The 26,270-nt window shown below is 48.6% G+C and overlaps 10 protein-coding genes across 10 annotated transcripts; 6 read left to right on the top strand and 4 right to left on the bottom strand.

Moving 5' to 3' along the window:
- Positions 1–104: 104 nt before the first annotated feature.
- BO72DRAFT_518722 (FAD-binding oxidoreductase) lies at positions 105–1,665 on the bottom strand (the record flags this gene model as incomplete). Its single annotated transcript, XM_040949662.1, has 3 exons — positions 105–244; positions 301–1,477; positions 1,528–1,665. 3 exons carry the CDS (start codon positions 1,663–1,665, stop codon positions 105–107), a joined length of 1,455 nt encoding a protein of 484 aa, XP_040805265.1.
- A 2,371-nt stretch (positions 1,666–4,036) lies between these two features.
- Positions 4,037–5,734, bottom strand: BO72DRAFT_396713 (S8 family peptidase). The gene is made up of 6 exons (XM_040942044.1): positions 5,381–5,734; positions 5,090–5,290; positions 4,676–5,041; positions 4,475–4,577; positions 4,337–4,426; positions 4,037–4,286 (listed from the first exon to the last, which is right to left on the bottom strand). Exons 1-6 carry the CDS (start codon positions 5,663–5,665, stop codon positions 4,114–4,116), a joined length of 1,218 nt encoding a protein of 405 aa, XP_040805264.1. The 5' UTR covers positions 5,666–5,734; the 3' UTR covers positions 4,037–4,113.
- Positions 5,735–6,729: 995 nt separating this feature from the next.
- BO72DRAFT_444773 (uncharacterized protein) lies at positions 6,730–7,816 on the top strand. The gene has a single exon (XM_040943894.1). The coding sequence runs from the start codon at positions 6,906–6,908 to the stop codon at positions 7,665–7,667; it is 762 nt and encodes a 253-aa protein (XP_040805263.1). The 5' UTR covers positions 6,730–6,905; the 3' UTR covers positions 7,668–7,816.
- Positions 7,817–8,966: 1,150 nt separating this feature from the next.
- Positions 8,967–10,345, bottom strand: BO72DRAFT_518720 (alkene reductase). Its single transcript, XM_040949661.1, has one exon. It carries the CDS (start codon positions 10,114–10,116, stop codon positions 8,986–8,988), a length of 1,131 nt encoding a protein of 376 aa, XP_040805262.1. The 5' UTR covers positions 10,117–10,345; the 3' UTR covers positions 8,967–8,985.
- A 178-nt stretch (positions 10,346–10,523) lies between these two features.
- On the top strand, positions 10,524–12,369 carry BO72DRAFT_396708 (uncharacterized protein). Its single transcript, XM_040942043.1, has 5 exons — positions 10,524–10,905; positions 10,970–11,247; positions 11,323–11,441; positions 11,521–11,905; positions 11,968–12,369. Exons 1-5 carry the CDS (start codon positions 10,575–10,577, stop codon positions 12,265–12,267), a joined length of 1,413 nt encoding a protein of 470 aa, XP_040805261.1. The 5' UTR covers positions 10,524–10,574; the 3' UTR covers positions 12,268–12,369.
- Positions 12,370–13,046: 677 nt separating this feature from the next.
- Positions 13,047–16,897, bottom strand: BO72DRAFT_242042 (WD40 repeat-like protein). The gene is made up of 3 exons (XM_040939932.1): positions 16,754–16,897; positions 13,939–16,700; positions 13,047–13,884 (listed from the first exon to the last, which is right to left on the bottom strand). The coding sequence occupies exons 1-3, from the start codon at positions 16,830–16,832 to the stop codon at positions 13,231–13,233; spliced, it is 3,495 nt and encodes a 1,164-aa protein (XP_040805260.1). The 5' UTR covers positions 16,833–16,897; the 3' UTR covers positions 13,047–13,230.
- A 914-nt stretch (positions 16,898–17,811) lies between these two features.
- Positions 17,812–19,692, top strand: BO72DRAFT_444770 (F-box protein). Its single transcript, XM_040943893.1, has one exon. The coding sequence runs from the start codon at positions 17,860–17,862 to the stop codon at positions 19,432–19,434; it is 1,575 nt and encodes a 524-aa protein (XP_040805259.1). The 5' UTR covers positions 17,812–17,859; the 3' UTR covers positions 19,435–19,692.
- A 1,696-nt stretch (positions 19,693–21,388) lies between these two features.
- BO72DRAFT_492669 (ankyrin repeat domain-containing protein) lies at positions 21,389–22,612 on the top strand (the record flags this gene model as incomplete). Its single annotated transcript, XM_040948312.1, has 4 exons — positions 21,389–21,398; positions 21,446–21,947; positions 22,009–22,373; positions 22,407–22,612. 4 exons carry the CDS (start codon positions 21,389–21,391, stop codon positions 22,610–22,612), a joined length of 1,083 nt encoding a protein of 360 aa, XP_040805258.1.
- Positions 22,613–22,998: 386 nt separating this feature from the next.
- BO72DRAFT_492668 (uncharacterized protein) lies at positions 22,999–24,196 on the top strand (the record flags this gene model as incomplete). The annotated part of the gene is made up of 4 exons (XM_040948311.1): positions 22,999–23,634; positions 23,700–23,915; positions 24,002–24,016; positions 24,062–24,196. The coding sequence occupies 4 exons, from the start codon at positions 22,999–23,001 to the stop codon at positions 24,194–24,196; spliced, it is 1,002 nt and encodes a 333-aa protein (XP_040805257.1).
- Positions 24,197–24,264: 68 nt separating this feature from the next.
- BO72DRAFT_492667 (uncharacterized protein) lies at positions 24,265–26,178 on the top strand (the record flags this gene model as incomplete). The annotated part of the gene is made up of 8 exons (XM_040948310.1): positions 24,265–24,336; positions 24,391–24,573; positions 24,643–24,697; positions 24,763–24,995; positions 25,060–25,322; positions 25,383–25,824; positions 25,885–25,951; positions 26,051–26,178. The coding sequence occupies 8 exons, from the start codon at positions 24,265–24,267 to the stop codon at positions 26,176–26,178; spliced, it is 1,443 nt and encodes a 480-aa protein (XP_040805256.1).
- Positions 26,179–26,270: the final 92 nt, after the last annotated feature.

The raw sequence follows: 26,270 nt of genomic DNA, 5'->3' as shown, positions 1-26,270 counted from the left end.
AGGGGAGCAGAATGAACTTGAATTCTGACCTGAAAGTACACATTGAACAGCAACAGAGCGAACATCTGTCAGGACATGAAACACAACTACTCAAACCCGGTGTGTTATACGAGTTGACCCGCATCCTTTCTACTCGCGAGTGGATGCGTCTTGTTGAATAAGTTGGTTGGGTCATACTTCGCCTTGAGCAGGCGTAGCCGGTCCAGATTCTCGCCAAATAGCTCCTCAACACTGCGGTCGCCAGCTATACTTCCAGTCAGCATAGTTGAATTGAATGTTGAAAGGGTACCATCGACTCACTTTCGACAAAGTTAGAATAAACCACTGCACCCGCTGCCTCCTCCCCCTCCCTTTTCTCCGCCTCAGCGGTGATCAACGCCTTGAGATGTCGCCCTTTCTCCCCCGCGCGCGCATCATCCTTCTCATCCGTCCACCAGATCTGCACGACCCCATTCTGACACCGACTCCGGTTTGCAAAGGCCATCTCTCCCCGCGGGACCGCGGCCACTTTCCCGAGATGGCCAAATTCAAACACGATGTACGACTTCCCCCAGGCCGGGGCCTCCTGGAGAATCGCCCCTAATTCCGTGAGCACCGAGCGCGCCAGCCCGGGCCGCAGCGGCATCGCGAACGAGAAGCCCTTGGTGTTCTTCCGGTCTCCATGCACCGCAATCCCGTTCAACATCGCGTTGACCTGGCAGTAGGGGACCATCGACAGGGTATTCATGACGGGATCCAGCTCGAGCAGCGGGGCGAACCGTCGTCTTGCCTCTTCCTCACTCGTAATTGACACAACTGCGGCGAGGATGGTCGGCCCCGTGCCCCGGGGCGCACCCGGAGGCACCGCCAGGAAGCAGTAGATGGCCGATCGACCATCGCCCCCTTGACCTTCATCCGCGACCAACGCATTTGCAAAACCGACCACCTGCTCCAGCTTGTCCGGGGTGAAGCCCAGCAAGCCTGCAAAGACCTCATCCTTCTGCTCATACGCCTGGAAGGTGAATTCCGTGACCACCCCGAAGTTATGCCCGGCGCCGCGGAGCGCCCAGAACAGATCTGGGTGGAGGGTCGCAGAGGTGGCCAGAACCCGGCCGTCGGATAGGACTATCCGCGCGGCGAGGAGGTTGTCAATCGTCAGCCCGTACAGGCCCGTCAGCCATCCGTAGCCGCCGCCCAGGGTGAGGCCTCCGATGCCGGTGTGGTTGACAACCCCGCCGACAGTCACGAGACCGTGCTGGCCCAGCGCCGTGTCGACATCCTCCCACAGCGCGCCACCCTGTGCGGTGACGGTTCGTGTCTCCGGATCAACAGTGACCCCGCGCAGGCGCGAGAGCGAGAGAAGCAGTCCACCCGCAGTTGAGGCGGCGCCGGACGTGGAGTGGCCCCCGCCTGCGACGGCCAGGTCCATTCCGTGAGTTTGTGCAAAGGTGAGGGCGGTGGAGATGTCCTTCTCGGTGCTGGGGAGGATGACGAGGGCCTAGAGGGTTATTATCGGTCGGCAAACGAAAGTGGGGCAGGTAAACACACTGCGGGCTTCTCTGCGCCATCTGACCAGCGCCTGATCGAGGCACGATAATCTTCCGAGCCAGGGAGAAGGACGACCGAGTCAGGCAGCTGATCCCGGAGGTCCTGGACAGTACTCATATTCAACATACTGGGCGACATGGTGGTGAGACGGTGTTCAATCGAGCAGCAGCTTACGGAGGGGAGGGGACGCCATTGCAGCGTAGCATAGGGTGCAAGGCATTTATCTACATCTAGGTCTCTGAATCACAAAGGAGAGTCAACAACACGAATACGAGGTCATTGAGCTCAAGCTTCGTTGGTGACGCAGGGATACGGGTTGATCTTCTTTATCTTCCCGCCGCGTCCCATGGTTTGCATGAGGCTATTCGGCATCACTGGTTCTAACTCGTAGTTCGTTAGCTCATTGCTCAACAACCTGCGCGTCAGGATATGTCTCTTATTTACTTTAAACCTCTACTCAACGGTTCGTATTGTCAGTGCAAGCATGTATGACCACAGCGTGTAGAGATACAAGTGCTTATAGCGGGCGGTGGCGAACATGCCCTAATCTCCGGTGACGCTGCGATCGGGTTGAGAACTTACTGCGCACATCTAAAATCAGCAGCTCGATGATTTCTAGCATTCTGATTCTGGACCCGAGCAAGACCGCTGGTCAGTGAGTAAGGACGCAAAAAACATAAATTGCTCTAGACTTATATCCGGTACATACGACCACAGGGTGTGGAAAACAGGGCTTCCCATCCGCTCGGCCGTGCCTAAGCCACACGCCCGGGGATTAGTAGTTGAGTAAATAACCATCAGCAAATTTCTTCTGTGGTTCATTAGTAGTTATTAGTCTGAATTTTAATCCAGTACATAATATATTATTGCGGCTTTATCTTTATTTCTACTTACCTCTCTTCAGTCTATTTATAGCGCCGGCTTACTGAACTGTATTGATTTTTTCTGTAGCCGACATAGCCTTATAGCATCGCCTTCTAATTGAAATTACTTCTCGGTTAAATGATCTTATTTCAATAAGTATAAGTTCTCTTCTTCTTCTTTTTTGCATATTTCAAACTCTTTTATAATAGCATCAAATTAGTTAAATAACATTGATTTGACCAGCCGCCGTAGCCGCCACAATCTACAAATTAATAAATCCAGATTTTGGATCTAGTGCTCAGACCCTACCTGCAAATATAGATTCATATACTAGACCCAAGTCTGACCCATTGCAAGGTCTATAAACAACTATACCTGGTCCTGGCAGGTCTGCCTTGTGACAACAACCCTTTTTCACCGCAGCACGGCTTAATCTCGGGCTGATTAGTAGCAAAAGCAAGAAGGGTCATCCAGTCTCTCCTAACATGTATACTCTGATTCCCATGTCAAGTATCTTGGGTACAATAGATTCTTTGAGGTCTTGTCTTGAAGATTCTTCATCAACCTTCTTCCCTGACTAACCAGGTCCCTGAATGGCGTTGTGAAATCCGGACTAGGGAAGCTCCATTTCTGATAGTAACAGTCATCTTCGTGCAAAAGATGTCCCACCACCTGTCCGTAGCCATGCCGGAGATCTCTTAACATTGACCGCAGCATTAATTTAATACGTTGTTTGTACTTGGTCTCTTGCTTCGTCTTTAATCTTCAACCCTGTTTGTATTATTTACACGAAGTATTTACCAGTTCAAAGAAACATCTGAATTAGTAAAGGAGCGTTCCGAGATGTACTTTCAACCGACGATGTTGCAGCCTTGTACAGTGCCTTGCAAGTTTGGATCACATAGTACACACTTGTGAAATCTTTCGCTCTTTCCTAGCGCCGTACACGTAGCCTAGTCCGAAATAGAGTTAGGCTGCTGTTGAGGGTTTTTTTACACTTCAAGATGATTCACTGAATACTCTAAGATTGACTAGAGCTTATCACATGAATCTGCTTGATTTCTAGACCTGCAAACCAGCCAAACACTTTTTCGAATTTGTCCAATAGACCAGGAGCCGTAGGGGTAATCTAATTACCTGTGATAGGAAATAAAAAGATACAAGATAACGGCCCGAAATGACCGAACGGGTGCTGCTGAAGCAGAATCCTAGAGGCTCAGATCACATGATCAAGATCAGGAACCCGGTCAGGTTGCACCACCAGAAGATAGATCATCCAGGCCCTGTAACCATATATCTTAGCGGTCACCAAAACTGCTACAAATGTTCACCTGAAACCTGCCCAGATGTAGCAACATCAACAAAACTATTCATCACAATAGGGTTACGGACAAATTCCACGGACCAATGCATGCGAAAGTTTGAAGACATGCCGCTATGTGACCAATTCTCACAATCCTACACAACTTGACCAGGATTGAATAGAGACGCACTTGTACAAGAACTTACTGTTTCCTGTCCTCATACTTGTGACAATTCCACTTTTTTTTATGATGATAACTTTTGGCAGTAGGAGGTCCTATAGTGTTCAATTTAGAGGACAAGACACTATTTAACTCAACAGTCCAAGGAAATACTTTTGGCCCGCAAGCAAACACAGAATTGGTTTCACTTTCTTTCCAACTTTCCCTACCGCTTCTGGAAACTGTCGGCAGACATTAATTAATAAACCGTTTTGTTAACAGCAGCAAGATTAGGAGTTCCGACTTCATGCCCCGCATAAGGCTTGCATCCTCCTTCCGCACGAAGGCGTAGTTCATATGCAAGCCGGTGAAAGTTACCGTATTGAGGATCCTGGCGTAGGCAGGAAGCTAGTCCTGCTATATGTGGCGAGGCTAGTGCGCCCTTAGAAGATATTTAGGTTAAGTTTGAAATCAAAACTTACCCATAGAAGTTCCACTCAGGGTTGCCTCGGCATCTGTACTGCTAATGCCACAGGAGACAATATTTACCCCAGGTGCATTGAAGTCAAGGACTGACGACTGTTAGATCAGAACATTATTTCTTCAGGGTGGGATCTTACTCTGGCCCCAGTTGGACCACCAAGGCATTGTATCCGTCTGATCAATTGCCCCTGTAGTTAGAGCATGCGGAGAACGGGCCGGGGAGACACTGCCAGCATCTGTCTATTTATATGTCAGTCAAAAGATAGAGGTTCGTTGACATAGAAGACGTGTATAAGAGAAGTATTTCAGCGGCCAGTAACAGGGAGAGTATAACTTACACCATTGTTACCTGCTGCTACCGCAACAACCATTCCTGCTTGAACTGCAGCTTCTACAGCAGAGTCCAAAGTTGGACTAATCCCTCCTCCAAGGCTCAAATTCATAACAGTCTTTGTAATGCCTCGATTCTGAGCATCTTTTACGGCCCATTCGATTCCCCTGATAATCGTTGAAGTATCTGTAGTTCCCGAGTCGTCCGGGAAGACTTTAACAGCAACAACCGTGGCTTCTTTTGCAACACCATATTTAGTACCGGCTATAGTGCCCGCAACATGCGTGCCATGTCCTTGATTGTCAGTATCACTAGCGCCACTAGGGATTGTTATTCCCCATTCAGCACGAGATCTGCCATTGGTGTTAAAGTCCTATACAAAAGGTTAGAACTGAGCCTTACGATGTAAGGCAACTCTTACGTTGTGATTGATCTTAATACCAGTATCAACAACATAGGCAGTTACGCCTTGCCCAGATTCATTCTTGTCATAAGTGTACTTGTTATTCCCAGAATTATGCGGACCGCGGTGTGAGATCCGAGATAAACCCCATGAAGGGGGATTAGGTTGCTCGACAGTATCTTGAATATGAAAGTATTGGTTTGATTCAATATAGTCCACCTATCAAAGCTTTAGTAAATAGTATAGATGTAAAAAGATTCTGGAGAAACGGAATAAAAGTATAGGGTGGGTAAAGGGCTTCCAAATCACCTCAGCTGATTTTCCGATCATCTGTAAAACGTCAGGGGAGAAAGTTCCCATATACCCTTTTAAGGTAGATGGAGTCTGTTCTAGTGCAGTGGTGTGTGCACCCCCTGAGGTATGAAAAGAGAATTTCTCAATGTCTAGCGGCTTCTGCAATGTTGCCGCAGAGCCCTGGCCAGTCTGGGACTTAATCGAGTCAATGTGAGATGTAATAGCTTGGTCGTTGATCTCAGGCTTCAAGACCACAATATAGCTATCAGGGATAGACTGTATATGATCTGCGAAACCCATATTGACTTTTAGCAATCAGAAGGAGTAGTGGCTAGTACTCTCTTGTGTAAGAGAAATGGTTTCCAAATGCTAGTACTTCACATGTAGATACTAAGTGCTGGTTTTTAGAAGAAGGTTGCAGAATTCCACCTTCTAAGGTAAATCAGCTAGTTACCTCTCTTTCTTCCGCATGCATAATCAGATGATAGATAAGTGACGTAAATATCATACTCTTCAAGATCACAGGCACCTTTTTGACCTGTTCTAGACTCTATTCCAGATCTCCTCGTAAGTGCTACCAAGAAGATCTGATGATTTGCATAATAAGATATTGTATTAGCAAGAAACTTTGAAGCTTTTACTTCTCGTATAATATAATCTGTGGCTATATACTTCCGTTTGCGTGCACTCGTAACTGTACGAGTTGCACTAGTAGTATGTATAATTCAATTATGGATTGGCTAATTGTTTAAAAACACACATACCCAGGGAGACAGTTCTAGGCTATCTAAACTCTAGAAGAGACCGGTTGGGTCGTTGTCGAATCAATTAATATAGAAGTATAGGGATGCCTACCGTGGGATTCATTCTCACAAAGAAAGCCATTTGCTCAGACAGATAGTAAAACTCAGAGCGAGCGCATCCTTATGCACCGGTAGATTTGTCAGCCACGATTTTGGATATAAGGCATGCTATTGATGCGTGTTTAATTATGTCAGGCTCCTCATGTTCCAAAATACGACCAGATAGGTCTGAGAAGAACAATAATCTATATTTCGTAATCTTCTTCTTTGTTGAAGATGGGCCATAGCTACCAGCACTGGTAGTCGAATGCAGATATGGTATTTAGAGTTCTCGGCCTTCCAATAGAGTGGTCTGGATGGGCCTAGATCGCTTTCAAACCTAAACTAGCTTAAACTTTTATTGCACCGTGGACACTGAAAAAAGCGGTTCGGAAAATCTGCGCAGCTAGAGGTGGTTATCTTAGATCAGGTCTGTTTTCAGTCTATAGTTGAAACCTTTTTGCGTGATATAAGACATGCGATGCCCTGATTATCGAAGATTTCGGATAGGATTGACCGACACTCGCCCCTTACTATATTTGGGGAAAGTGGTTCTGGCGGTCTCATCACCAACGATTATTATTGTGACAACTTGTCTTCCTCTACCTAGCTTTGCCCATATCCACACGTACTCCATACCTCGTTTTTCGCGCTAGCTATTTTGCCACATCTTTTCCCGAGAGATCATCGCGATGAATATGGTACCCGACTACGAGGTTAGACTCCGGCTTGACCCAGGCAAGGTTTTGGGCTTCAATCAAGAACCAGCAGAAGATGTCAAAACGGCCTTTGATGTTTCGACAATCACTGCACTTAATGTCCAATTCCTTGATAAGAATTGCAAGGAGATCTACACCTCCGGCTGGAGCCCCCGTATTCGCAAGATGGAGAACAAGAACAACCTTGAGCTTACATTTAAGAGGCGCTATGCCATCGCGGACGGTGACATCGACGCTGTCCTCAGTATAGCTAATCAGGATGGTTTCCGCGCTGGTGACACGGAATTCGAGGCGCAGGTTGAATGGGGCTATCAAACGCAGACACTTTCCATCAGTCACCAGGTCGACGTGGATGATTCTGGGAATGATGGTATTGGTTTGCCAGACACGACTGAATCGCGTCAGATTATGACCGATAGAGCACCAGAGAAGTTCGACAACTGGAATTACACAGGGTGGGGCACCAGCGCGTTACATTTATCACGAATCTTTGGCCCTGTCTTTGCGAAGCGCTTTACTGGCAAGTGGAATGGATTGAAGCTATATCTTGAGGTCTGGCCTCTCCTCAACTCTGAGGGCACAGAAACTGAGCACATTGTCGAAGCGTCTTTCAAGACAAAGGACCGCGCGAGAGCCTCACTTGAGAGGGGCAACTTAATCACTTTTTTGTCTCAGCCGGGGAGAAATTGGTTTCTAGCCTGCGACTCGCTAAAGACGCAGCTCATTATGGAGCGATACTAATATGAGAAATTTTGGTCTCAGGAAGCCTTCCACAATCGGGAATCTGGGGTAGCGTGTTAATCACAAAAGGGCATGGTCTCCTGAATCTAAATTTATGTTCAAAGGTGCTAAAAACAGTGAAAATACTTTACTTTCTGATAGCGCATGACGCCTCTGATACTTCTTTCTTAAATCAAAGTTTAACTTGATTGTTCAATACATTGTCTTCTTTGGAGGGCTTTTCCATCTGCTGGCGAGCAAGAGCTTTGACCTTTTTAATGAGTGTCTTCCAGCGCTTTCAAACATCCCTCTAGCTTGCGCAGACGGTCACCTTTTTAACATAGCCATTGCCATCCGTGTGGTATAAATACTGCTGATAATAATTTCTAGTTTATTATTATAATAGCATTGCATTTTTTTTTAGAAAAAAAAAAGTTTTCATGTAAAAATAATCAAGTTTAAGCTAAAGAATAATATTAAAACCGAATAGAACTATTTTATCCATTCTAACAACTCTAACCATCTTATCGATTGATTTGAAATGATTTATATTACCGATTACCTGCTTTTTAGATAGAAATTCTTCTATTTTTTTGTACTTATATTCTTTTTTAATAGCACCAAATAGTTGTGTAATATTAATTTGATCAGCTGTCAGATTCTTTTTTTTGTTTTCAGCTCTCTCTACTATCGCCCGCGGCATGAACAGGCAGGTAGTAGGTAGGTAGGGCAGATCAGTTATGAGCCAGCTCGGAGGGGGCTGCATTAGTGGGAGAAGGTTAGAAATACCCCAATTTCTGCGACCCTTTAACCTCTAATGTCACATTTTACACTACTCTCATGACGTTCTTATCTCTTTGAAGTCTTTTTACTATACAAACATTAAGATACATACCCGCCTCTCTGTCAAATGTCACCAATATCAGGATTGAAGGGGTTGGACATCCTTATAATCTCTTTCTACCCTGCTTATACTAATTTTTACTACCTTGGATCCTAATCCTGCTTCCGCCAGGCAATACCCCGTTGATAGTACGCCAAAGAGGGAGGCGCGGTCGCCAACTGGTATAGGCATCCACCCGACTACGGACTGCAGAAAAGCCACACGGGGAGAGACTAGTAGATTGGTGGCTGACCACCGGCGAACCTCTTCTGTTCTGTATGCATCTTGTTCTGTCGTCACTAGGTCTCAAGCATTTGGTGCTTGTCCTTGGTTCATACCAAGACCGAGACTACAGCAGTTATTTGTGATGGTCGCAACCGTTTTGTCAAATCAACGCAGTCTTATTCAGCAGAACACAACTAGGATACAAGATGCTTCTCAATTTGATCTAGGCCCTTAGGCACCTACAGTCGCCGAGTACTCTCTGCTGAATGGATAATCCACATATCCCAACGCCGAGCTAACCTGATAAAACGTCTCACGCTGGTACTTGGACAACTCGACCCCTTTCTTAAGCCGATACACCAGATCCGGATTCGAGATAAAATGCCGTCCGAATAGCACCACGATATCCTTGCTTGGATATTGTTCATCGACCAACTTCTGCGCCTTGTCTAGTCCATAACCCCCAGCTACCAGAATCGGCCCATCCCAGCGATCGATCGCAAAGTCCAACGTCTCGTGGCTCTCATCCACGCTGCCGTCATAGACCCACGCGCCGTATATCCGCGTCTCAACGAGAGAAAGATAGGCAAGCCTCAACCCACCAGCCCGGTCAATAATGTCCGCAAACTGAGGGATCGGATCAGCCATGCACATGCCCTGGAACCGGGACCAGGGACTCAACCGGAGTCCCACGCGGTCCGCGCCGATCGCCTCCACAGTCGCCTGCAGCACCTCATACAGCAATCGGGACCGATTCTCCACGCTGCCCCCATACTCGTCGTCGCGCTGGTTGCTCGTGTCCTGCAGGAACTGGTCCAAAAGGTATCCATTGGCGCCGTGGACCTCGACTCCATCGAACCCGGCCGCACGGGCGTTCCGCGCCGCTGCCGCGAAGTCGACAACCGTCTGCCGGATCTCAGCCCGGGTCATGGCCCGCGGCGTCGGCGCGGCGGGGTTCTCGTCCGCCGGGATCGGGATCGCGCTGGGCGCCACGATATCAATCCCTTCGCTCGCCGCCAATTCCGAGTCCGCCGCCCGACCCATCCCGAAGAGCTGCACGTAGATGAAACTGCCCCGCGCGTGTACCGCGTCGGTAATCTCCTTCCATGCGGCGATCTGGTCTGCTCGCCAGATTCCGGGGGCGTTGGAGAAGCCGCCGCATGCGGTGGCGGAGACCAGGGTCCCTTCCGTGATGATGAGGGTGCCAGGCTCAGAGGCGCGTTGGGTGTAGTATTCTTTCATGAGGGGCGTGGGGATGCGGTCTGGAGTGGCGCGGCGGCGTGTTAAGGGGGCCATTCCGATACGGTGCTGGACTTGGATGGCGCCGATCTGGAGAGGCTTGAAGAGGCGTGATTCCGTCATTGTGGTGGATTATTGAATTTGATTGAATATGAAGAATGTAAAATAAACGGACTTCTGTGCTTTTCATCTGATCGCCCATTGGGTTCGCGATCCCGGCAGGTTTATATATTTTGCCCCTTCCTGCCTTCGCAGCTTGTGAGAACAATCGCCATCGTAGCTTACAAATATATAAGCCCCAATAGAGTAGTCAGTTTTTTCCTACCTCGGGATGATGATATATCACTCCGAGATGTCGGAGTTGAGAATATCTCGCAGTGGTCAAGGATCGGGTTTGGGCCAAAAAGATTGTTCCCGAAAGGGAAATGAGATATGTCCTAATTAGGCATAGTATGTTTCCGACCTTCTGATTTCTAAGCAAGGCTGCTGAAGGTTGGACGAAACACTTGCATACCATTCTGTGCAATTCATGAGAAGCACGTCCATAACCTGTACCATACTGGTTGCTGGATCAAACAAATATGGCCGGAGAATTCCAGTTCATCGCGATACAGGTCAATGAGCCCGTAAAGGATAAGGCGACGCGGCGCCGGGCGCGCTCTCACGCGCTCAAGAAAGCGCTGGAAAGGAAGCGGAAAGACCAGCAACGGTCTAGGACCAATTTCATCTTAACAACCTTTGAGGACCCAAATCTCAATCCTGATTATAATGATCCCGTTGAGACAGCCAAGGCATGGATCATGACTCGAGACAGTCCACCAGCTCCGATTTTCTCTCTCCTCTCAGATGCTCTGGATCCGTTCCAGACCCTTGCCGTGGACTCCTCCAGGCTGCACGTGTTGCTTGGTGATTGTAAGTGATTCCACCCCCATCACTTTTTCTTTCTTCATGTCTCACTGACTGTCTGGTGTCCCAGACAGGGCAAGGCAAGCCCCCGAGCCGGTCTTCAGCGTGGCCGAGGAACTGGCCTTCCAGAGCTTCCGATCGGTATTTCGAACTGGCTTCCATGACCCCGCTCTAATCAATGCCGTGATGCTTACTCTCGCATTTGCCGTCACTGGCGGAAGCCTGGATCAGGAGTGTCTGCGGTACCAGGGTCAGGCGATCACATATATCCGCGAGCGGATGGACTCGGAACATGACGCTGCTTCGGAGGCGGTTATCGGCGCTATATTGCTGATCGCGGGTGTAGGCGTAAGTTTTGTGAAATGATACATCTGAGTACCTCATCCAGCATTTTGTTTGCTGATAACACCGACTCCCGAACAGGCGCGCCTTGGCCTTAAAGCCCAGGTTGAACTTCACATGGGCGCAGTGCAGCAACTTCTGAAGATCTGCCGAAGAAAGAGCATCCATCTGACTCCGGGGATCCAGCGAGCCATATTCTGGTGAGTGAGTCGTATCGAACATGCTGCTCCTATAAATCATACTCACCAATTGATATGATGTACTGATATAATCGCGCAGGCAAGATCTCAACTCATCCCTCATGGTAGGGTCCACACGCATAGTCAACCACACCACTTTCGCCCCCCTCCTCTGGACCCGGGACACCTTCGTGCCGAATTTCTACCGTCTTCCACCAGGGTTGCAATCCCGATCGCACATCTTTGGTCAAGAGTTCAGCACAGTCCTCGAAGACCTCCATGCCCTGCAATGCATCCGGAATATTCCGCGATCGTCGCACATCGACGCAATGGGCATGCTTCATATCAACAATCACGTTGCGTCCATCCAGTCCCGACTCAAGGCCCTGTCGGGTTTGAATCAACTGCAGGAGTGCTGTCGTCTAGCCGCGTACCTGTGCTCTATGACGCTGTGCTGTAAGATTTGGTGTGAATTGGTGCTTCCGGTACGTACTCTTGCTGAATATAAAGTCCGAACTCGTTGAACCAACATCATTGTTGCGAGTAGTCCCACATCTCCAAGGAACTCCTCGTGAGCCTGCGGGGGCTGCGTGACGACATCGATGCGGCCGTATGGAACGACGATCCCAATGCCGATCTGCTCGTTTGGCTGCTGTATATCGGCGGCGCATTCGCACCGGTCGGTTCAACCCGCTTTGAGTATATGGGCATGCTCGCCTTCCATTACCCTCACTTCTCGTGGCCGAGATTGCACGAGCGTATGCGACAATTTATCTGGTCCGACGACGCGTTCTTGGTGCCGGTCAGGGCGCTGTGGCGGGAGGTCTCGCAATACCACGGGCGATGATTGTTAAAATAAAAGATCACCATCCATTCCTCTACCACATAGTTTAAATGTCGGCATAAACTTTTACTATGTAGAATTGAGTAACGGGCTAAGAATCGAGATCCTATATTCAAGCAGGACAATCAAATTCTTAACAGAAACCTTGGTTAACATTCTTCGATAAAACTTCATGTTCTATCCAATCGTCTTTAAATATAGGCAGCTTTGGTGAAGCTATGCACTTGCTTTCAACGCAGTCTGGAAAATTTAAACGCGGCGTTGGTATATCAAGAGATTGGCGACTCGCTTGCTCAACTGCTCATTCGCTCGCGTCATGGCCACAAGCTCAACTGGTCGTTCGTTCGCGTCATGGCCACAAATGTACCCAATTGATTGAAACTGTAAGATATTGCGCATGGAAAGGGGGAATCGCGGGGTCTTTAGAGTTGCGCGCCCCCCTCCCCCCCCCCTTGTCTTTTGGTGTCTCTTCCACTCCCCTGATGCGGCCTGCTAGTGAAGGAGGCGGGGCCCTTTGGACTCCCCATGCGATCTGTAGTTCTTGGGCTTGTGGTGAATCGCCGGGCCCTGCTTACAGTATAGAGCTTCAGCAACAGTAGAATTGCTGCGGCAGATATTACAGCGGCAGAATAAGACAATAAGAAAAAAAAACAAAAAACAGAACCAGAGACTAAGTAGAAGTGTACATTAGATAAGGATAGGCGGTGGGTTTTTTGCCCTTTTTCATACGATTTATGGTGCTAGGCTTGAGATCAGTCGTCGGTCCCAGCCTATGGTATGGGGCTTCGGCGATAATCGAATCATTGGGGCATATACCGCAGCGGCAGAATACCAGGAGAGAGTAAAGAATAGTTAAAAACAGAAACAGAGGGCAAGTGTGAGTTTGTATTGGATACCCTTCGTTGCCTGAGGCCTCAATGGGCTGGAGCTTGCAATGGAGTGACAAAAGAAGCATGTTATGATAGATTATATGGCTCTTGGTCCCATCTCCCACACTCTCACCGTATGATCATCACCAGTAGATATGAACATATTTGGGTTGGCCGGATTCACTGAGACGGAGTTCACACAGCCATGCTTGTGATGATCTAGTACATCCACAAGCAACCCAGTATGTCGGTCCCAAACACAGATTTTGCTGTTTTCACGGCATCCAAGGATGAGGGAATTATGAGGGGCGAAGAAGGTGCCTCTGGTTAGAAATATACCCTTCGATCGAGCACACTGATACCGTTGAGCAATGACTCCGTTGCTGAGGTCGATGACTTGCATTTCACCAGACCCCAAGTCCAAAAGGGCCAGACCTGTATCATGCTCAACGGCAATGGAAGATGCATTTGCCTCCAAGGGATGCGAAATAATGCGTGAGTAGGTCTTCAGGCAGTAGAACTCAAGCTGATGGTGCGAAGAAGCCATTATCAACTGAGTGCCATCTGGCGCGATGCATGCATATCTGGCACTAAATCTTGTCTTCACAGTGTGCAGAAGTTCTCCAGCCTTAGTCCAATGGCAAAAACACTCACTATATGACGAGCTAATGAAGGTTTGACCGTCAGGTACCCACGAGATCGCTGAGATTATTGACTTGTGATTGTTCAACACGATTAGACACGCATATGTCTAAAGAACAAAATGAGCAGAATTCAGAGTAAATCAGGGCAGATTGTGTCTCACCTCTGCATTCCATATTCGAATGCTTCCGTTGAAGGAACCACTGATCAATTCTGCACCTTTGGGACTCCATGCTAGACATGTAACAGGTTCTTTATGACCTATTAATTGAGCTACGGACACAAATTTCATGCAGTCATACACTCGGATTATGTTGTCCCTACCACCGGAGGCAAGTCTGTCTCCATTGGGCGAGAACGCAGACGTCCATACCTCATCAGTATGATCTTCTATAACGTTGATCTGCCTGATAGAAAGGCGGTGTGAGTGCGAATCAATGTGACTTTCGGCTGTCGGAGTGCTCGCTGCGGTTGGAAGGCATTGAAGTTTCATTCGGGTTCTCAGAATCTCCCTGGCATCTTCATCCTTTACTCCAGCTATCATGTTCTGATTGATGAAACTTTGACTGTCCATCACATGCAGAAAGAGGTTCATCGATGTCACGTCGCACCAACTAACAATGAGATGCTTTAATCCTGCTGAGAACCGAGACTGTGCGGCGGTTTCTAGAGTCATCCTGATTAGATCCTGGCATAGCTGGGTGCTGTGGGATGCAGCATTCAATATAATTCTCTCTGTCAAAACACTGGCTCGGTCTGCACGCGAAAAAAGCTGAAGCGTTATTTCCCTGGTGTTCTTTCTACTGGGTATCGCAGTCTCGACAATCTGCTCCGATATGATTACCTCACTTGCATGAGTAAATAATAAGTCAACGAGCTTGATGTTGTCTCGATCGTTCGAAATTGCGAACTTGAAGGCTTCATGGGTTGCCAAGGTGTTCATTATGCCGGGAAATCTCCCTGCAATCAAGCCCACCAGCTTGCTCCCATTTTCCTGATTCGCCATAGCGTGCTTCATTACATTTTCCGATATTTGAGGGCGGATGCTGTCTCCGTAATGACTGAAAATGATCTGGAGAATCTCGAATCCACATCCTGTATTTCGTGCTGCAAGTTCCAAAATGCTTTCCGTCATTAGAAGATTGCCTTTTGTGAAGTCTAGGAAAAGCTGTAGGATCTCAGATCCGCGGGTAGTATTCTTTGTTGCTGCGTGTATAATTTCAGCATTTATCTCCAGCGTCATATCAGCGCTGTTCAACAGCATTTGGATGATGTTAGTATGTCCTTGCGACGCTGCGATCCTCAAAGGCGTGCCCTTATGCGACAAGTACTTAAATTCGCGATCATCATACTTGACTGAACGAGGCCCCATTTTGTTGTCGACAAGCATTTCCAGTCCAAGCTCGGCCAGGGCCTCAATATCCCAATTCGCCGCAGCATGAAAGAGAGTGAAGCTGGAAGTACATATTGTCGAGGTACCTTCTGTGAAGATGCTCCACCACTTAATCCAATGGCTCGCTGCAAAGTCGTAGAAAGCTCTGTGTTGTTCCAGGATAGAGAATTCTTTCTTGGCTAGATGGGCATGTGTTGTCCAAAAATGAGTAGAGTACTGAAGGAAATCTTGGTCAGTGGATCGATTGTTCAAATCCCAATTGACTATGTAGCTGATGCAGCGATAAGAAAGAGCTGCATGAGCCTTGAGGCGTTGTGTAACGTCATCATTGTCCACTCCAAGTAGAAAGTCCTCGACCGACTTGTGTAATAGCCGGACAAAATTGCCTTCAATGATTACCATTAATCGACACATCCGGATGTCGTCTTTAAAGAAGGCGATTCTTTCTTCGTCGTCGTCGTCCTCGTAAGACCGACACGCTCGTGACAACTGGGATACGGTCATTGTAATTTTAGCTACAGCAACAAATTGAAGAATCTCAATAATCTTTGTCTTCTCGATCTCTCCCTGCTGAATAGCATTATCAAGTAGTTCCCGATATAGAGAATCAAGCCCCCGAGGTAGTCTTTGGAGGGTCTGGACCGCGTCTCTCACGCGGACACTTGACAGTTCTTGGCAGGCGATTCCAATCCACAGAAACGTCCCTTCTGCCTTGTCAAGGAGAATTTGGGTGACTTCTCGCTCAATGCGTGCGGTGTAGTTCTTTCTCCGCTTCAGATCCTGCACTTTCTCGGTGATCATTTGTTTGATGTCTTGCTTCCTCTGATGATATTGCCCGAGATCCTTGTGTCGGAAAGATTGAAGATATTCACAGATTTCAGGATATGGTCGACTGGTAATGAGTATATGTAGTCTGTTCTCGTGTTGCTTCGGAAGGTTGCGGTAGTATTGGTCAAGCTGCGTAAGAAGTTGCGAACTGTTCTCACATTCATCCAAAGCGTCAATGACGCAGTATTTGTGGCCAATCGATTCGTCATTGATTATGCGTATGAAAATGGACCACAACGCCTCAAAGGAATCAAACAAATCTTTTCCACGCTCCAAAAACCTGTCTTGGAAGTGGTTGAGAAAGTGCGAGTGCTGTCTTTGAAACTGGTAGAGCAGTCCCCGTAAGAGTGCAGTCACCGTTCTTCGCCTCTCATCGGCGGAGTCACAGAAGAAATATGTCAGCGTTTTACTACCGTCAAGAAACGGCTCTTGCTTCGCAATTTCATCGGTAAGTGTGATGGCCATTGTGGATTTTCCCGTCCCGGGATTCCCATACAGCCACATGATATTGGATCCTCCGTCATTTTCTTCATCTAACCATTCCCGAATTTCATCCGTTTCTAGCATCCAATCGCAGGTGCCCTGTGCCCGATCACCTTTCCTTAGTTTGAGCGCAGCTCTATCTTCTTCGGGATCCGTGACAAAAAGTGCTCTTCGCAGATCACGCAACAAGCCTTGATCGAATGAGACCGGTTGCCCTGAGGCTGTTTCCAGGTCAGCTACCATCGTATGAGTTAAGGCTGATTATTCCACTTACAAATCGTGATGGTACCGCTATTCACTCCCACAAAGGTTCCATCATTCTTACCAGTCTGGTACGTTGTGTTTGTCATCATTGCTATTTGAGGCTTGTACAAATACTGATAAGAGATGAGTTGGGTTTAGGCTTACAGGTTTTGGCCTCGCCCACCGTCAGGTCTCAGCCTACCCCGCTCTCAGGTGATCCATCTTGTTTTGCTAGAGCCGGACCACGTGACCCTGCGTGAGGCGCAGCAATTTACTACGATTGGGAGTTAGCAGTTAAGAATGCTTAGATTGTGTAGTCAAGTCACGACAATCTGATATCAAACGTATAAAGTGCCTAGCGGACAATTTCCAATGAATTTGAGTGGGCATGACGCTTAAGACACGACAAGAACAGTAGATCGTCTACGGATGGGATACCTCGTTCATACTCCAACTGACTCAGTGGTTGTCTCGCATGAATAACCGAGCTTTGACACAACCAGCAAACTAGAATAGCTTAAACGGATTGGCTGGCACAGTTAGTGCTTACCAGTTAGTCATCACAGCCCGACCAAGCGCTGCCCGGAAACTTAACCACAGTCATGTTTCACGATCTGAAGCTTGACCTCGACTCATATTCATGAGTCATGTCATTCTTTGCTGCTGTGGAGGCGTTTGTCCTATCTGAGACGTAGACACATCGCAGGGTATATACAATGCCAAAGATGATTTTTCTATGAGATCAAATCAAAGGAGAAGAGTGAGTCGAGCCCGGCTCCTCTCGCGATTATCCTGGAAATGGTCTTTTGCCAGGACTTCCTTTTGATTATGTTGTTTCAGTTAAGGGGTTCGTTCATGAAGACCCTGGAACATTAGAGATTGAGGTGACCAAGCTCTTGCGACGCCATAATCCAAGGAAGACTACGGTGACGCGTCATCCAGGGTCGGGAATCTAGTGGACTACTGACTAGTGAGGAGCGGCTCCACCGGTTGTCTCTTCGGCCATCGCCGGTCTCTATACTAGCTACTAATAAGTAGTTAGTAACTTAGCCATGCTGACACTAAGAAACTCTCATAAATCTGACATGTTTGCCATCCACCCTCAGAGGTGTTACTACTGCCTCCCTGACCATTAACATGTCCTTCATCGTCCTTCCTTCGGAGCTTGTCACCGAAATCTGTGGATACCTAAAATTAGCCGACTGGTGCGCCCTTCGGCTTACCTGCCGGACATTCTACCTCCGCTCGTCGGAGGCCTTCGTGAACTTCAACTTCCAGACCATTTGTGTATTGATTACAAGTGAAGGGCTGAGCCGCCTAGCAGCAATTGCTGCTGACGAGAACATTCGAACACGAGTAAAGGATCTCTGGATCGTCCCGACCCTCTTTGAGGGTTCGCTTGAGAAAAAATACTTACCAGTGGGCAACACACCTCCCCCACTACGGGACCATTCTTTCCCATTGAGTCTATACGCGAGGGGATCGAGGGCCGGTGCTGAGCGCTTTAACCGTTTCACCGTCTACCAGGCAATTGTCGCGGATCATTGTCACGTATTGAGCACGAGGACCTTTGGGAGTGTCCTTCGTCGGTCACTCGCCTGCTTCAAGAATCTGGACGGTATCGGGCTGCGATCCTGTCCCACGTGGGTCTTACTCGATGCGGCCCAGCCGGCGGATTTTCCTTGCTTAGGGGTACGCCAGCTTCGGCGTCAGATCCCCTGCCACGGTATAATAGCTCCCTCTGTGTACCTTTGGCACGAGAAGACAAAAATGGGAGATAAAAATGCAAGTGTTTTCTCCACCGTGGTAAACGCTATTGTTACCGCACAGCGAGAGCTCCGGAGACTGAAGACGTGCGATCGTCGCCACTGCGGCGTGGCGGCACAGGATCTGACAACCTTGACGATGACACCAGAGTACAAGCGATTTTTGCCTCTTTTACAGAATCTGGAGACCCTCCATCTTTGCTTTTGTGGCACGGACCAAGCGCCCACGGACTATTGTGAAGAGGATTGTCTGCGGGGTACACTAGAAATGGTGGTGGCCGCCGCACCCAGCTTGCGAACCCTCGACTTGTCGTTCTGCTACGAGCAGGACAAGCGCCTATCGAGTCAGATATTCTCCCAGCTCGCACCGCGCGTGCACTTCACACAGCTTCGGAATCTGGACTTGCACAGCGTCGATACTACCCACAGTGACCTGCAAGCGTTCCTCCGTCCCGCTGCCACTACCTTGCAGCGGCTTACATTATCTTCTGTAAATTTAGTCGAAGCCATCAGCCGGCTCTCTACCTTGAATGCTGAGCCTCACTCTGCCGAGAAGCAGCAGTGGATCCTTGATTGCAGGGCAGAGATCGCGCGCCGGTGGCGGGCAGTCTGGGCGAGTCTTCACGACGATATGCCCTCGCTTCGGTACCTGTGTATGGATGACCTATTGTTCCATGGCTATAAAATCCACTTGAGCGATCCTCTGAGCGCGATCAGTGGTGTGACATTTCCTACGCGACGCACGTTGAAACCGCGAGTACCGCCGACAAACTCTTTAAGGGCTGTCGCCTTCGAGGCCGACCACGCGCAAGTTCCGCTAGGCAAATGGATCCGCGGGCTGGACGCTCACCCGAGCGAGCCCGCAAGCAGTAAGTTATTTTCCTGCCACAAGAGCGGTTTATTGCTGGGGCCCCATTCATCCTTGCCCGGGTCTGATTCTCGGTGACCGTGCGACCTGAGAACAGAACTGACGCTGTTGCAGACTACTTCCGGCTGCCCTGGCGGCGGGAATCAAGTTAAAAATTCATAACTTACTCGTTGGGTTCATTGGTGAATCGATGATGTGGAGGTGGAGCGGTTCTGCCAAGGACTCTTATCTTATAACCTGAGACAGAGTGAAAGCTACTATGTATTTACGAAGTTTGACCAAGAAGTTCTAGGGAAATATCATTCACCTGGATAGATATAGTAGTTAGGCTGTTGAAATGGATGCTTCTATTCTTCTCTTTGTTTTAGATCATGAATGCAGAAGCATCATCTTCACGGAAATACAATGTATCTGTCCTCCTCGTAAATAAGCTGAGATCACCGGTTGCCTGATACAATTTGATTTTAGGGAGAGTTATATGTCATGCCATGCCAGAGACTCCGAGCGGGTACAGCGTGTTTGGTTACAAGATACAGGATCTTAGTCGAAAGCCGGGAATCAAGAAGCACTGTAGGAGAAATTTGGGAATCCTGTCCTCGCATGAACCCAGGCCCTGGTGTTGCAAAGACAAGAAAGGTCGTATGAATCACAGTGAGAAAGAACCAATTAAAGAGAATTAGCACGATTGTCCAGGAGACTCTTTTGATCTTCACATTGCAGTGCGTATAGATATAGTAGGGACAATACTGGCGAGACTTGTAGATATCCAGTCATATTTTAGGTGGCGACACGGAATACATGATGATATTTGGCATAGACATCTCAATCCGCGAGTTGGATTAGCTAAATTACTGATTTGATCATTCGCAGCGGTGTGGCTTGCGCACCTAGTGATTGCGGCACCGCGGACACACGATCGGATACAAAGGAAGTGTTGCTTCAGCGACCATATTACCCGTCATTCCTCCTTGCCTGCAAAGGTCAATACCATGCACATGTTTCATACACACCTGAAGGGGCGCGTTACCGCAGACCCGAAAGACGATTCATCGACTCCGGACCAAATTATTGCCTAACCTTAGGGTTAGCGGTAGCTTTCATGCCTTGCCCAACTCTACGCTTAGCGTACCCTGGTAAATGACTTTGATGAGAGAGGTCCTGTCTGGCAACCACTTACAGACTGAGTCTGAAAGGATAAGAGCGATGAGGAACAGGAATCACCATTGCCGCTCATCCTGGTTTCTCTGCAATAATGGTCGGCCTCATGCATAGGAAGCGACCTACTCAACTCTCAACACATTCCAAGCAACGAATCTTCACTTCACCGGGACCAAACTACCCCGCCTCTCTTCGGGATGCAAATTTGATGCTGACGTGGCTCTCGAGGGTTGCACTTGGTAGTCATTGGACCTCTGTCCGTCTTCTGCCGCCATGTCTCGGATAGCCACCTTGGCCACGTAGAATACCACCTTTCTTGATGTATATTCTTATTGAATGAGCTAGGTGAGAACAAACAAATCAACCGTAATTTGTGTTCATTTCGTTTGTATAGGGACTGTTGGGGCTTTCCTCATGTCTTGTTCAATACTGTCACTATCGACCAAATGTACAGAATACAGACCGAGATGTTTAGTCAAGTTTAAGTAATTCATGTCGTGTCTCCAAGGCTTATCTCGATGCGTCTTGTGATATGAATAGTATTTGTATTAGCATGAGATCTGACCGGAAATGAGAAGCGGTGGATGCAGATACATCTCGCCAATTTGTACTCTATATTACAGGGGTGGACGGGCTTAGGAGGGATGAGCGATCTGGATCTGCAAGTATCCGCGGGGGCTGACGGAGCACGTATTCGCTGTCTGGATGCCTGCGAGAACACTTAATATCCTAGCCACCCAACAATTCGACATAATAATCATGCCAATTACTCCATACACTTGTTGTCAAAGTTGCACTTCTCTATTTACCCCCATCTTGGCTTACGGCTACATATATTGTTTCTGCGAGATTCTGTCCCGAAAGAAGATTCAAAATGGACGAAGGTACTGTTCTCCCAACCGAGATCCTATGTGAATTCTAACTTGGACAGAACACCAAAGCTTCGGCTCGGACATACAAAGCGGGCACCGTGAATTGGAGCTGGACTGCAAAGAACAGCTGAGAGCTATTATCGAAGAGGGCGACGATGCTGCTGCTGTCGAACGATTACTGGATGGCCACACCGATCTGGATCTTGAAGGGCCATTCAAGTACAGGTTTCCCCTCCACAATGCCCAACTAGAGTCCGGGGTCACCTTCCTGATGCTCGCTGGGGGTCTGGATCGTGCTAGAATTGTGGACATGCTTTTGCGCCACGGATCAAAGATCGACGCAGAAACCAAGAATTCTAGACGGACCGTGCTCCACTTCGCAGCAGAAGCCAATGTCTCTATGAGCACTTTCGACCTTCTCGTCCAAAGAGGTGGGGTTGAACTCATCAAGAGGCAAAATCAGTGGGAGGAAAGTGCTCTGCACCTTGCGATAATGTACGGAGACTCTGATTTGGTTCGATTGCTGATCGAGATGGCCGAAGCAAGCTCGGATAATGGCAAGTGAGCTTCTGGGGCAATGCAACAAATTTGGACTGACAGCACTCCATGAGGCGGTAATCAGAGGAGACCCCATATTGGTGAAAATCTTCCTGGAGCACAACGCAGATGCGTGTGCCAAGAGGGTGGATGGAATTCCCATGCTGCATCAGGCTGTTCATGACGGAGATCAGGCAATAACGCGGATGCTGCCTGAAAGTAGATGCTATCCACTCCTGGGGAAAAAGGATAATTGCGACTGGACGGCACTTCATTGGGCTGCTTTTCGCAGTGACCCTGATATTGTGAATATCCTTCTCGAGCGAGGGGCAAATTTGTATGCCACAGCATATGACGGCACGACTGCACTGCATCTTGCTGCTTCTTACGGACGTCCAAAGACTGTTAAAGCAATTTTCAACTGGCTAGATAGGGACGTCAACCTAGCGAGTAAGTCATCTATCAAAGAACTAACGTATCCAGAGGCTCTCAGAAAGCGAACAAAGTTTGTAACTGCAAAAGCTGAAGAATACGGTACAGCTCTAGCTTTGGCTGCCAGTGAGGGCTTTATATCCGTTGTCTTGGACATCCTGGAAAGTTCTGTGTTTTTCCCTGAGTACCCGACACAGAACAAACCATATTTCTCGGATGCCCGAGAGATCAAAGAGGTGTCACTTCACCTCCTCTGATGCATGGATTATCATCAGGAGGATGAGACCTCTATTTTGAGTGCAGCCTCAATCGATCGCGGGGATGTAGCAGAAGAGAGGTTCTCAGCGAGGTACAACAATCCCAGGATTATCGCGAGCCACATGGCGGCAGTCATATATTGGGCTGTTCTGAATCGACAGAAGGCTATCTTGGCAAAGTACCTGGCAGGATCACAATCTCTTCCACGTCTGGATCGAGATGGCATTTCATGGATTACTGTGGCAGCACTCGGCGCCGACGTTGCCATCACAGAAACTATCTTAAGAACTGAATACAGCGACCCAGGAATGGACAATGATCATGTGACCGATCTGCTTTCTCTGGGAATCAACAGTCAAAATCTTTCCTTTATTCAAGCTCTGCTATGCTACACTGGTTGGGGGCAAAATCAGGGGCGGGTCAGCATGATGATGACGAACGGGATACCTGCGATGTGCAAACCCATGATATGCCTGTCATTCCATCATCGAGAATATTCCAGATCTTGTTCGATAACTGTGGGGATGATCAGGATTTGATATCTATATCCGCGCGCGGGGGTTCATCAAGTCATAGAGATATTGAAAGCTTTCTGTGGAAGGTATTGGACCCGAGTGTCGGCAAGAATCGAGAGCATTTTCTCAATCTAGCAGAGGAGAATCAAGACAGAATCTTGGAGCTGACAGCCCGGTACAAAGCCCCAGGTAACGAGGGATACTTGGATCGCTACTTTGAGTACTTGCTCCCTGGATCGACGGCGTTGAATGTGCTTCAAACAGTCGTGTCACTCAAGAAGCCCGTGGTCGTCTGGTGGCTCCTTTCCAACGGAGAATATCCCAGCGAAGATGACATCCAGCATGCCGAGAAGCAAGCCGAGTCTTGGGGTGAACATGACCGGAATGGCCGGCTCATTCTTGACCTTTTGACAGATCCTCCCCCCATTCAACAAACTAGCCCCCCGGCGGACGACCATCATTGCCCGAGCTTCGACCGCCCGGCCTCAGACTTCGGTCGCCAAGAGGTACGGTGCTCGACTTCCTCTCCGATCAAGGCCAGAATCGTGACCATGTCATTTTCCAAATCAAGGGCTCTCCGGTGATCGACATCATCTACAGAAAGGGGCCTGGAACCATCATGCATGACTTCAAGTATCGCGAAGTCTCCGCACTCACAGATGCTCTCGAAAACGGGCCTTTAGCTGAACCTAAACCAGAGAGATCCAAGCCAGGTCATCGAAAAGAGACCAAAATGGCTGTGAAACACGGATTCAAAATAACGCGACGAACTCCCAGCGAGCTAGACGTAAGATGGGTACATATTCCAGTGACAAATGTAAGGAAGACCAATTCAATTGGGTTGCGCAAGCTAACATCAAATCTCTCGCCTAGTTGCGGTGCTTGACGGTACGCTACTCATCGTGCTCGATTGCATTGACTAATGTGACCCAGGAGCTCCTAGTCCGTCTGTCAAAAGACAGAGGCTTGACAAATAAAGACCACCGAGCACTGGCCGCATTCATTGACAACAACCAGGCCCTCATGCATGCTAGCGGTCACAAGACATACATGAAGCCCCAGTTGTGATGCAGGTGAGTTCAACAGTGCCGTTTCTCACGGACTACTCGGATTCTTGCGCAGTGACATTGACTTTCATGATCGTGACAAAGGGTCTTCCCGATCAGAGCCTCGAAGCGAAGCCCACGCAACATGATTCTGCGCTCTATGTCAGTAGAAAAGTTCATTGATATACCTTGGAGGGCAACTGATACGTGTGATAGATGCCATATCTAGGTTGGTCCGATTGGCCACGCAAACCGGACCGCAACAATCCCGGGCAAGCGCTTCCGGAACCCGTTCAGTCTCAGGACGACCCCGCAAACCAGGAGCAGCCCTACATGACCCTCGACCAGTACTATTACTCCTCGATCAGTGAAACCACACAAAGAGACAGTGATCAAGTTGTTGGGCGCTTCACCAGATCGGAGAACAGACCAGGACCGGCCGGCAGGCCACATTCAAGTGCCCCTTAGGACACTTCTACAATCTTCCTCGTGAACCAGCTGTGGCTCTTTACGCTTGTCGATAGTATGACTCCAAGATGCCCCTGGAAGACCTCGTTTCCAATGCCGTATTAACGTTAATCCTTCCAGAAACAATTGTTACCTTCACAACAAGAGAAACCACCGACGCCACCAGGGGCTTTTTTCAACGAGTACTTGCCAACCTGAAGAGCCAGAAGAACAGAACACCTTGGCCAGTAGAAAGAGTCCGCGAGATTATCCTCAGCACGGCGATCGGGATGTTCGATGTACCGGAGATCAGCCCAGATCCAAGCCCGAAGAAGTCGCCGCTCGCCATCTTCCGAGAATCCATCCAGAATGTTGTGAGTCGCTCGCCTTTTCGTTCTTGCCCTGCTTTCACAGACACCTACTAACAACTAAGGCAAGCGTGAGAAAGAAGCTGCACTATACAAGTCATTCTGCGAGCAACTGGGGGATGACCTCAAAAGAGAAAAGTCGTCGGAAGGGCGAGACGAAACCAAGGCCGTGAAGATTGGAAGATTCTGCAAGTCACTGTGGCTTTTCATGGCCGACGCTGTGGGCCTTCGCCCTTTGCGCGAACAGAACATACACAGTTTAGGGACTGATAGAACGGGCGATATGTTGTTCGAAGGAGATAATACTCAAGCTGCCAGGGCCACAGGCGCTAGGTGAGACTCCCTCTGAAGAATGACCTTAATGCCAAGAGCTGACGATTGATTCCTCGATAGACCCGATGCCGGAAACCAGACAGCGCGCGTGCGAAGACCAAACACAAAGAAACCCGAAAAGGAGACCATCTCCGCATCCAAGAAGGAGTATGATAACATCCTCGCGGAAACAACGCTTCTACGGGAGATCAAGGATATCAGCAACGAGCTCAACATTCTTCAAAGCTTGGCGGAGGATCAAAAAGAGGTGTGCGACCGGCTCTGGGGCAAGGAGCATGAACGCAAGGCAGGCTTCACCTACGAAACCCCTTCTGAGATCAAAGCGGAGATCGAAGAGATGATCAAAGATGCGGAGACCGTCCGGAAGTCCCTTGACATGCTGCTTGATCTCAAGCAGAAGCAAGCGAACATCAACCAAGCGAAGAGCAGCCGCAAGCAGAGCGACGAGACTGCCAAGCAGGGTGTTGCTATCATGGTGTTTACACTTGTGACGACCGCCTTCGTGAGTTTATCCATATTCGCATAGTTCAAACCACTGAGTTAAAGCTTGCTTTAACGACAGCTGCCCGCATCGTTTCTGACGAGCTTCTTTGCTTTGAATGTGTCTGACTTTCCTCATGTCAGAGAGCGTCAGCTATGAAGGGAAATGGATCTTCCCGATCATATGTGAGCTTGTGGCACAGACCGTCCCCCTTTCGCGGATAAGGCTAATCCTGACCCCTATCTAGTCGGCGTTTCTGTGGCCGTCTCTTTGATTATCGCGTGTATTGCTTCTCAATTGACCAAGTGGGGTAGACGCTGGAAAGCGGTGAAGGCCAAGATAGATAAGGATATTGAGGCAGGAGACCAGGAATGAGAGCCAGTGCGTGAAAACATGGACTTTCGAAGGAGCGTTGATAATATACGGACGTGGGCCTTCCTCTTGAGGGCCTTTTATCCACCCACCTC

This window comes from Aspergillus fijiensis (assembly GCF_003184825.1).
Source record: "Aspergillus fijiensis CBS 313.89 unplaced genomic scaffold BO72scaffold_6, whole genome shotgun sequence".
NCBI classification, from domain to species: Eukaryota; Fungi; Ascomycota; class Eurotiomycetes; order Eurotiales; family Aspergillaceae; genus Aspergillus; species Aspergillus fijiensis.
The sequence above is the reverse complement of the archived record's forward strand: the minus strand, read 5'-3'. Positions and strand labels throughout refer to the sequence as shown.

Excerpts from the sequence above, each read along its gene's own strand:
- BO72DRAFT_396713 (XM_040942044.1), bottom strand. The coding sequence starts at position 5,665 with ATGGGTTTCGCAGATCATATACAGTCTATCCCTGATAGCTATATTGTG. Across the intron at positions 5,042-5,089 it reads GTATTAAGATCAATCACAAC|GACTTTAACACCAATGGCAG; the intron begins GTAAGAGTTGCC and ends CCTTTTGTATAG. Across the intron at positions 4,427-4,474 it reads GTGGTCCAACTGGGGCCAGA|TCCTTGACTTCAATGCACCT; the intron begins GTAAGATCCCAC and ends AACAGTCGTCAG.
- BO72DRAFT_444773 (XM_040943894.1), top strand. The coding sequence starts at position 6,906 with ATGGTACCCGACTACGAGGTTAGACTCCGGCTTGACCCAGGCAAGGTT.
- BO72DRAFT_518720 (XM_040949661.1), bottom strand. The coding sequence starts at position 10,116 with ATGACGGAATCACGCCTCTTCAAGCCTCTCCAGATCGGCGCCATCCAA.
- BO72DRAFT_396708 (XM_040942043.1), top strand. The coding sequence starts at position 10,575 with ATGGCCGGAGAATTCCAGTTCATCGCGATACAGGTCAATGAGCCCGTA. Across the intron at positions 11,248-11,322 it reads TGCTGATCGCGGGTGTAGGC|GCGCGCCTTGGCCTTAAAGC; the intron begins GTAAGTTTTGTG and ends ACTCCCGAACAG. Across the intron at positions 11,442-11,520 it reads ATCCAGCGAGCCATATTCTG|GCAAGATCTCAACTCATCCC; the intron begins GTGAGTGAGTCG and ends ATAATCGCGCAG.
- BO72DRAFT_242042 (XM_040939932.1), bottom strand. The coding sequence starts at position 16,832 with ATGATGACAAACACAACGTACCAGACTGGTAAGAATGATGGAACCTTT. Across the intron at positions 16,701-16,753 it reads TAGCGGTACCATCACGATTT|CCTCAGGGCAACCGGTCTCA; the intron begins GTAAGTGGAATA and ends ACCTGGAAACAG. Across the intron at positions 13,885-13,938 it reads TTCGAATATGGAATGCAGAG|ACATATGCGTGTCTAATCGT; the intron begins GTGAGACACAAT and ends TTTGTTCTTTAG.
- BO72DRAFT_444770 (XM_040943893.1), top strand. The coding sequence starts at position 17,860 with ATGTCCTTCATCGTCCTTCCTTCGGAGCTTGTCACCGAAATCTGTGGA.